Source organism: Sinocyclocheilus rhinocerous, unplaced genomic scaffold (assembly GCF_001515625.1).
Source record: "Sinocyclocheilus rhinocerous isolate Xijiao unplaced genomic scaffold, SAMN03320098_v1.1 scaffold1068, whole genome shotgun sequence".
Classification (NCBI taxonomy): domain Eukaryota; kingdom Metazoa; phylum Chordata; class Actinopteri; order Cypriniformes; family Cyprinidae; genus Sinocyclocheilus; species Sinocyclocheilus rhinocerous.
Window position 1 is genome coordinate 11,941 of NW_015633196.1, and position 10,176 is coordinate 22,116.

The 10,176-nt window shown below is 29.9% G+C and overlaps 1 protein-coding gene across 1 annotated transcript in view; it reads left to right on the forward strand.

Moving 5' to 3' along the window:
• Positions 1-10,176, forward strand: part of LOC107743908 (ryanodine receptor 3) — a 178,775-nt gene that overhangs the window by 7,944 nt on the left and 160,655 nt on the right. The window contains exons 5-7 of the mRNA XM_016557358.1: positions 7,317-7,418; positions 8,831-8,845; positions 8,924-8,998. Of these exons, the coding sequence (XP_016412844.1) occupies positions 7,317-7,418; positions 8,831-8,845; positions 8,924-8,998 (192 nt within the window). The remainder of the gene's footprint in view (positions 1-7,316; positions 7,419-8,830; positions 8,846-8,923; positions 8,999-10,176) is intronic.

Consider the following 10,176-nt stretch of genomic DNA (forward strand, 5'->3'; position numbering starts at 1 on the left):
ACACACACACACACACTTTTACACACTCTCTCTCACACACACACACACACACACACACATATGTATGCATGTATGAATATAAGATGAAATGAGACTTGACCGTACTTGTTAGTTACACTGTAATCATACAGATCTGTGTAACCCCTCTCCATTAATTAACCACAGCCGCTGTCATCATACTCTTCATTATTTTTGCTGATCTCATTGGCAGAGGAAGGTGTGTGATCCGTTGACCTTTGACCCTCAGTAATGCGTCAGTGCTGCACAATGCAGATGTAAATTAGAGGTTTATATTTAATAAAGCAGACGGTGAGATGCTGCAGAACTTCCCCCGATTAAATGAAGCATCTGGATATTGTTCTGCGGCACTTGAGAGCATCAGCACATTCACCAGAGAAACACACACACACACACACAGACACACACACACACACACACACACACACACAAACTGCGCTTCCATATGGAGCAATTCAGTGTGATTCTGAAACAGCAGAACGTTTGATCATGTTTCAGTCATTGAATGTGTCTGTATTCAGTCATCGGGTTTAATTCACTCTCTAACACTGAAACAAACCTGAACACAAAGCAGCCTTCTGAGAAAGAGATCTAGATATTGGTTGAAAATGTTCAGATTAGGGCTGCACGATATATCGAAATAGAGGCGATAGCGCGATTATGGCTTAGTGCGATTTGATTTAATTAAATGTAGTTCATGTTCATTAAATGTGTAGTTCATCGTACAGTATTTCAGCGTCTGATAAAGGATTGGTTAATTCACTGTAAATCCAGCCGTTCTGAGACGCTCTAATGTTTTTGTTTGCTGGCAACCCGTCAAAATAAAAGCTTGATGGTTTAAAAAAACAAAAAAACATAATTGTTAGTAATTTTAAAGTAAAATTTTTACTTCACTTTTTTTAATTTTACAGTATTTGTTACAGTATTACAATATATTTCTTATTTTGCTTAATATTTTTTTTCATAATATTACAATCTCAGTATTATAATCAATAATCACAATAAACTCATTATTATTTTAGAGTCATACTGAATTGGTCAAAAACAGTGGGAATTCGGCCTATTAAAAGGATAAAATGTTTTTTAAACCTGTTTTTTTTTTTCTTCAATTTTTTAAAATTATTTTTATTTTCTATGCACATGCACTCCCCGACAAAATCCCTCCATTAACTCTAGGATGATTGATTGAAAATTTCTGTATTTTTTTCATATCACGATATACATCGCAGAAAAGCAAAATATTAAGTCTGTTTTTCCTAGTTCATTAGTGTTCTTTATATTTGCACTTTAATCTGTTTGGAACGTTTTCTTGCTTTATACTTTTTTTGTGCGTGTGTGTGTGTGTATGTGCATTTAAATGTTCTTTTTTGTTATTTTAAATTTTTTTTATCTTTTTAACCTATTTTTGTAATTTAATTCAATACAGTGATAATACACTGTGTATACTGGGATGAAAGTGTCAACATGTATCGATATGAAAATCTCAACCTCACAAAGAAATAATAATCTTTTATTCAGGACTTCTGCTTGATTTGAGCGTTCATTAAATAGCAGTGTCTGTGATTTCTGGTTTGTTTCCGTCAGGACGATGATTTTGGTATCGGGGCAGTTTAACGAGTACGAGTACGAGTACAGGAGACCAGTATCGGGCCCGATACCGATACCAGTATCGGTATCGGTGCATCCCTAATTTTTAATATAACTCCGACTGGATTCGTCTGAAAGAAGAAAGTCATATACACCTAGGATGACTTGAGGGTGAGTAATTTGTGGGCTAATTTTCATTTTTGGGTGAACTAACCCTTTAAGGCTCGTTCACACCATGGATGATAACTATAACCATATCTATAACCATAAAGTTTTAGTAATCATTCTCAGAGAATAGTGAGTCCACCTCTACAACTATAGAATGATTTTTTCCATTTGATGAACGATAAAAACACTGACAGCCAATCAGAATCCACTGACTTTAAAGATCTTGAACATGTAAAGCGACAGACGACACAACTGCAGAACGCGCTTATAATAAACAGAACGAAATATCGTCTGCTGGTTTGGATGCTAATATAGTTATCGTTCTAGCTATTGCTATGGTCATATCATAGTTATCGTCATAGTTATTGTTATACTTAACATTATAGTTAATATTGTGGTTGTTGTTATTGTTGTTGTAGTTATCATTATTGTTAAAGTTGTAGTTATTGTGGTTATCATTATAGTTATTTTCGTTGTGGTTATCGTTATAGTTATCGCTGTAGTTATAGTTGTTGTTATAGCTATTACATTTATCGTTATAATTATTGTGGTTATTGTTATAGTTATTGTCATAGTTATCATGGTTGTTGTGGTTATTGTTGTAGTTATAGTTAATACAGTTATCGTAATGGTTGTCGTTATATAGCTATATTTCATTGTCATAGTTCTAATAGTTGTCATTGTGGTTATCATAATAGTTATTGTTATAATTATTACATTTATCGTTATAGTTATTTTAGTTGTTATTAGAGTTATCATAACAGTTTTCGTTACAGTTATTGTGGTTATTATAGTTATTGTCATAGTCGTAATAGTTGTTGTGGTTAGCGTTGTAGTTATCGTAATAGTTGTAGTTATAGTTGTTATATTTATTGTTATAGTTACTGTGGTTATTGTTATAGTTATTGTCATGGTTATAGTTGTCACTGTGGTTATCATTAATGTCGTCATTATAGTTGTAGTTATAGTTATCGTTATAGTTATTGTTATACTTATCATTATAGTTAACATTGTGGTTGTTGTTATTATTGTTGTAGTTATCATTATAGTTAAAGTTGTAGCTATTGTGGTTATCGTTATAGTTATTGTTGTAGTTATAGTTGTCATTATAGCTATTACATTTATCATTATTGTTATTGTGGTTATTGTTATAGTTATTGTCATAGTTATCATAGTTGTTGTGGTTATTGTTGCAGTTATAGTTAATACAGTTATCGTTATGGTTGTCGTTATATATATTTAATTGTCATAGTTCTAATAGTTGTCATTGTGGTTATTGTAATAATTGTTATAGTTATTACATTTATCGTTATAGTTATTTTAGTTGTCATTATAGTTATCATAACAGTTTTCGTTATAGTTATTGTGGTTATTATAGTTATTGTCATAGTCGTAATAGTTGTTGTTGTGGTTAGCGTTGTCGTTATAGTTGTTATAGTTACTGTCATGGTTATAGTTGTCGTTGTGGTTATCATTAATGTCGTCATTATAGTTACCGTTATAGTTAGTATAGTTGTTGTGGATATCGTTATAGTTATTGTTGTAGGTATTATAGTTATCGTTGTGGTTTTTGTTTATAACCTAGTTACCGTTATTTTTATAGTTACCGTTATAGTTGTAGTTATAACTTATCATAGTTATGACTGTAGTTATCGTCATAGTTATTGTTGGTGTGAAGTTTCTGTGTCGAGCTCATAGATGCGACTAACTGGATTCTTCCACATCGCTCCTCGTTGACTTTAGCGCGCGCTTTAGCTTTGTCTGCGTGTTTGTCGTCCTGAGCTGTGGATGGAGACGTGCTCACTGTCCTCACCGGCTTTAGTTCTGATCTCAGAGCCGGATGTGATGCTAATTAGCTGAGACGGGGATGATGTATCTCCGCTGCTGCTTTGGCTTCATTGTGCGTTTTCTATTCTTATGAGAAGCGTCGCTCCTCAGGGAGAAAGAGAACTAATGATCCACTTTCACAGCTGATGAGCTGACCGCTTAAAACACTTCAGCAGGACTCGCTCATGATCGATGACTGTTAGACGATAAACACATGTACATACACCCAAACCTTTCTCAAGACCTTTGATCGCAAATTCAATAATTTAGCAACACATTCCCATATTAATGATTCTCTGATGTTCGTTAATGGTCACATGACATGCAGCTAAACAAATTAAATATTTAGTAAGTGTTTCATTTTGATTAGTTTTTATTTTAATCTTATATTTTTATGAATTAATTGTCAGTAAGTGTTTTATTTTGTTTTTATTTTAAAAGTATTTAATTTTAAGTGATTTATCTTGATTTGTTTTATATTAAGTGTATTTATTTTAATTTTATATTGTTATGAGTGAATTGTTTTATTTGTTTTGTTTTTATTTTAAAAAGTTTTATTTTTATGAAATAATTGTTATTGTTTTGTTTTTATTTTAAATTTATTTTAATTGTATATTTTATGAATTAATAATTAGTTTTATTTTGATTGGTTTTTATTTAAAATTTATTTATTAAAATTTTATATTTTTATTAATTAATTAAGCGTTTTATTTTAATTTATTTTAAAAGTAATTATTTTAATTTTATATTTTTATGAATTAATAGTGTTTTATTTTACATTTTTATTTTAAAAGTATTTATTTTAATTGTACATTTTAATGAATTAATTAAGTGTTTTTTTTTTTAAATGTTTATTTTAATTAGATTTTTATGAATTAATTAAGTGTTTCATTTTAATTTATTTAAAAAATATATATTTTAATTTTAGATTTTTATGAATTAATAAAGTGTTTTATTTCGATTTTTTATTTTAAAAGATTTTATAAGATTTTATTTTAAGAGATTTGATTTGAAATTTATTTAAATTTTACATTTTGATTTACTACTGTTTATCATTGCAGAATGTGTGCACAGACTTTATTTTTATAATATTTTTTATAATAATATAATATTAATTAATTTATGTACTTACAATATTTTGTTGTGTATTTTAAATTTTTCTGGTAATCAAATGCAGGCATAAAACATTAATTGAATTTATATCTTATTAAAAATTAAAATTAAACAAACCCTTTCATTTTTTTGGCAAACAAAGTCTTGCACAACAGAGGTTTACTGTTAAAACTAAAACTTGGAAGAAAAATGGTGTGATTGTTCCCTTAAAAAATAAGTTTTTTTACGTATTGATTTATCAACAACATGCATTGATATGTAGAAGCTCTGGCTCGTTTGTATCGTAGAGCTACTCTTCATGTGATGAGCCGTGAACATCGATACAATGCTCTTCGTTTAGAAATGCATCCAGTTTCCCTGCTAAAGACAAGGATTTTCATAAATATTTTTCACTCAGAATTTCTCTAATGTTTTAGATCTTGGCATAACTGGAATGCCCATAGTGTTTTAATATTTTATTACTTTTCATGATTTTTACAGGTCTAGAACTCTATTTTAATATCAGGTTGTTGGAGTGAATTGAAACGAGAAATATCTTAATCTTAGTTGTTTTAGCATTTTAATGCTTGCTTTGTCTTGTTTAAAATCATCAAGTCATCTTCAGACTTTTGCTGCAGGATCTATTGTTATTTTAGTATAACTGAGATATTGTATTATATTTTGTAGTTTTTATTAATATTTAGAATTGTAAAAAATATGTTCTGTTTTATATTCTCTATATATTTCTATAAAATTATGATATATTTGTTTTTATACATTCATTTTTAGTCATTTTGTTTTGTTTGTTTTTGTCATTATTATTATTAATAATAATATGATTTAAAAATATTTTATTTCAGTTTTAGAAATTTTAATACATCAGGTTAAAATAAATGAAAATGAGAAACTAGCTGGCAAGTTTAGTTTAAAAATTTTTTTTTATTTAATTTAATTTAAATGTATTTAATGTAACGAAAATGTTTTTAATGGTTTTAGTTTTTCTAATAATAATTTTAAATATTTTATATATATATATATATATATTCTAGTTCAGAAGTGTGACTGGTTTTATTTTTTTTAATAATAATAAATATTTAATTTTAAATGTTTTATATTATATATATATAGAGAGAGAGAGAGAGAGAATATTTTGTATGTAATTTTATAAGAAATGTTTTATTTTTTTGTTTGTTTTTATAATAACCCTGGTGAGTTTACAGGGTCAAAGCAACTAGTTCAGAAGTGCGACTGCTAGAAAGAATCTCTTGAAGGTTCTTCAGCAGGTCGTGTCCTAATAACAAAGAGCTGAAGCTCTGAGAGAGTTTCTCCAGCAGACCTGGATTATCTGGACATCGTGATCCACTTTCATGAGTTTTTGTTTGCTGTTCTCCTGTAAAGGAGGCCAGTTTGCTGTTGTATGTGCTTCATTTATCTTCTCATTGCTCACCTCATACTGTCAGCGGGATCTTCTGGCCTCTTTGGCTTCAATCCCAAACCTGCTCCGAGCACGAGAGCGGCTCTAAATCACACTCGAACCTTCAGTTTCCTTCTGCATAATGAACTCTAGTTCATTCTCTGAACACTTATGGATGCCGGGTTATTAGAGGGTCTTGCAGTTATTTCATGTTTTAAAATACACATTTTCACAGTCATGTTTTGTTGTTGTTAAAGTGCAAGAAAGATCTGATGCTCAAACATGCGTGATATTTACCAAAGAAACTGAGAGTAAAGTTTATTTAATAACTATATAATTAAATGCATTTTATAATTAACACTCAAATAAAAAGTTGCACACAGGGTTATTATTGTTAACTAAAACTAAAGCTGAAACTAAAATAAAAAAAATATTTGAAATAAAATAAACAAAAACTGAAATTAAGTAAAATATAAGCAACTTTATTTCAGCTAGTTTCTCATTTTAATTTGTTTCAATGATACTAAAGTAACACTGTTTGTACAAAAAAAATTAATTGACAAAAAAAATCCACTCTTTAATGATATATCAATTTTTGTTGAAATATAAACATTTAAACAGTGGCTGTACTAAATCTTGTATTCATGACAGATTTATTCAAATAATGAAAGCAACATGTTAAGTAAAAGTGGAACGAATATTTCCTTCAAAACTTTTCCGACTGAAACGGAAAATAAATTTTTGGCCGAATATTTTTGGTTGCTGAAAACTACTACTTGCACACAGACACTCAGAGTTTTGTATTTTGCACATAATATTAAACCTATATTAATATATTAAAAACGATATATTGTAGTTCTAAAGAGATAATGCAGGGTTTTCTTGTAGCTCAAGCAGTAAAACATGGTGCTTGCAACGCCAAGGTCATGGGTTCGATTCCATGCATGAACTGAGAGGAATGAGTGCATTCAGTGCCTTGGTAAAAGCGTCTGTCAAATGCATGAATGTCAGTGTAATTTCAGTAATTCAGCACTGCTGTGTGTTCAGGTGCATCTAAATAGAAATGAAGAGGAATCATGTGTTTTTATGCATTTATCGTAATCATTGTGTTTTGTGTTTTCAGTGGCTGTGAAATGAAAATGTGCCGTTTATGATGCTGAAGCAGAGTTTGCGTGTGATTTCTTTGTTATATTGTGTGTGTGTGTTTCAGTATGTTCCTCCAGATCTGTGCATCTGTAGTTTTGTGCTGGAGCAGTCGCTGTCTGTCCGCGCGCTGCAGGAGATGCTCGCCAAAACCGGACAAAACAACGACGTACGTATGAAAACACGCCAAACACAGATGAACAATCAGCATCAATATTGTGACGTGAAGCCGTGGGTTTAAAGGTGGGGTAAGCGATTTTTGATCTGATTCGGGCCGAATAGCAAAACAAACTTGTAGCCAATCAGCACAGTGATTCATTTGCTTCGGTCAGAATATCTCGTGCTCAGTAATAAACGAAGCTGTCAGAACAAACTCTCATCCAGGAGCTTCAGAAGAAGTTGGGTTTCTGTGAGCCGGTCTGATGTGAAGACCAGTGACGTGCACTCGTTTTTAAAATACATATTTCATTTTTGCTGGCTCAGTCAGGGCATTAGATTTTTTTACTTAACTTACAAATATATGACAGTTAGTTTGGAAAATGAATGTAATATTACATCTAAAAAAGTATGTATATATATTCATTAAATAACATTTATATTCATTACTTGAAATAAATAAATTGAACTGAAATTAATTTAAACTCGTTTCATTTCAGCTATTATATTATATATTAAATTATATTATTTTATATTATATTATATTATATATTCATTACTTGAAATAAAATAGAAATTAACTGAAATAAAATTAAGCTATAAAATAAACATTAACTGAAATAAATGTAAACTTGTTTTGTTTCAGCTACTTGCCAAAGTAACATTTCTCATTTTTGTTTTGTTAGCTGAAGTTCTAAAGTAACTAAAACTAAAGCTTAATAAACACAATATAGATATATAACAAAACAAAAACTAATAAAAATGACAAAAACACAACAAAATTGCTAAAACTTTAACTAATAAAGAAAATATAAAAAGAATAAATTCAAAATATTAAGAAAAACTAAAATATTATATCAATGATACTAAAATAAGACGGATTGATCCTACATAGTTCAATTGGTTTGGAAAATCAATGCATAATTGTTTAAATATATTTTATATTTATAGAGTAATCTGAGGTTCAGGGTCTCGGTGTTGATAGTCTGCGGGCGGTTTAGTCGCACCAGCATCAGTCTGTAGGTCTGTAGTGTCTCTTCATGATCTGCTTGAAGCTGCAGGGCTTTTGTTTAAAGGTCAGATGTCTTTAAGGTCCAGCCGACTCTGCTTTTGCCCCCCGTGGATCATAAAGGTCTCCTCATCGGCTGCTGTTAGTCTGATGACCTTCGGTCTCCTGGAGCGCGTTTGCCATCGCTGGACAGGGTTGAGAGAGATCACTGGGATAGATGTTTTTAATCGTCAAAACATATATGCTAAATATATGTTGTAAACAGTGAAGCTCAATGAAATATATATTTTTTTGCTGCGTGGGAAACATGTATAATGTTAATTGCACATGGTGTGTCTGTTGTGTAATGATGAGTGTTTATCATCAAAAGCAAACGTCTCATGCTGTTTTCTGTTGTTTCTTCACGCCTCCCGCAGCAGTTCATTAGAAAGGTGAGTGATTCTCACTGTCATCATGTTGTGATTTGTGTGTGTCTGATGATGGAGTGACTGTAATCGCTGTGTTTTCAGGCGGCTCAGAGCGGAGGACACCGGACGTTACTGTACGGTCACGCTGTGCTCCTCAGACACTCCTTCAGCAGGATGGTTCGTCAGCGTCATCCTCCATCAGATCAGTCTGTTTCTGCCACAGGATAAAAAAATCAAAAAGCTATAGAGACCTTTTCTCACGTTTCTGAGAAAAAAGGTCAGAACTGCCATATATAAACTCAGAATTGTAAGAATTCAAATGAAGAATTGCGAGATTTCAAATGAAGAATTGCAAGATTTTAAATTAAAAATCATGAGATTTGAAATTAAGAATTGCGAGATTTCAAATGAAGAATTGCGAGATTTCAAATAAATCATGAGATTTCAAATGAAGAATTGCGAGATTTCAAATTAAAAATCATGAGATTTCAAATGAAGAATTGTAAGATTTCAAATGAAGAATTGTGAGATTTTAAATGAAAAATTATGAGATTTAAAATTAAGAATTGCAATATATATAACTGAATTGCGAGATTTAAAATGAACAATTGAGAGATTTAAAATTAAAAATCATGAGATTTAAAATTTAAAATTTTCAAAATTAAGAATTGCGAGATTTAAAATGAAAAATTACAAGATATAAACTGAATTGTGAGATTTCAAATGAAGAATTGCAAGATTTTAAATGAAATATCATGAGATTTAAAATGAAGAATTGTGAGATTTTAAATAAAAAAATCATGAGATTTCAAATAAAGAACTGCAAGATTTAAAATTAAAAATCATGAAATTTAAAATTAAGAATTGCAAGATATAAACTCTGAATTGCGAGTTTTAAAATGAAAACTTGTGAGATTATAAATTAAAAATCATGAGATTTAAAATTAAGAATTGCAATATATATATAACTCTGAATTGCGAGATTTAAAATGAACAATTGAGAGATTTAAAATTAAAAATCATGAGATTTAAAATTTGTGAAATTTTCAAAATTAAGAATTGCGAGATTTAAAATGAAAAATTACAAGATTTCAAATGAAGAATTGTGAGATTTTAAATAAAAAATCATGAGATTTAAAATTAAGAATTGCAATATATATATAACTAGAATTGCGAGATATAAATTCAGAATTGTGAGATATAAAAATATGTGAGATATATAAAAGAAAAAGTCTCAATTATTATAATTTTTTTATCCTGTGGTGGAAAAGGTGGAAAAAAGTTTGACTTTCTGCAGGATTTGTGAGAGTTGAATGTTTTCTGTCGCAGTATCTGACCTGTCTGACCTGTTTGAA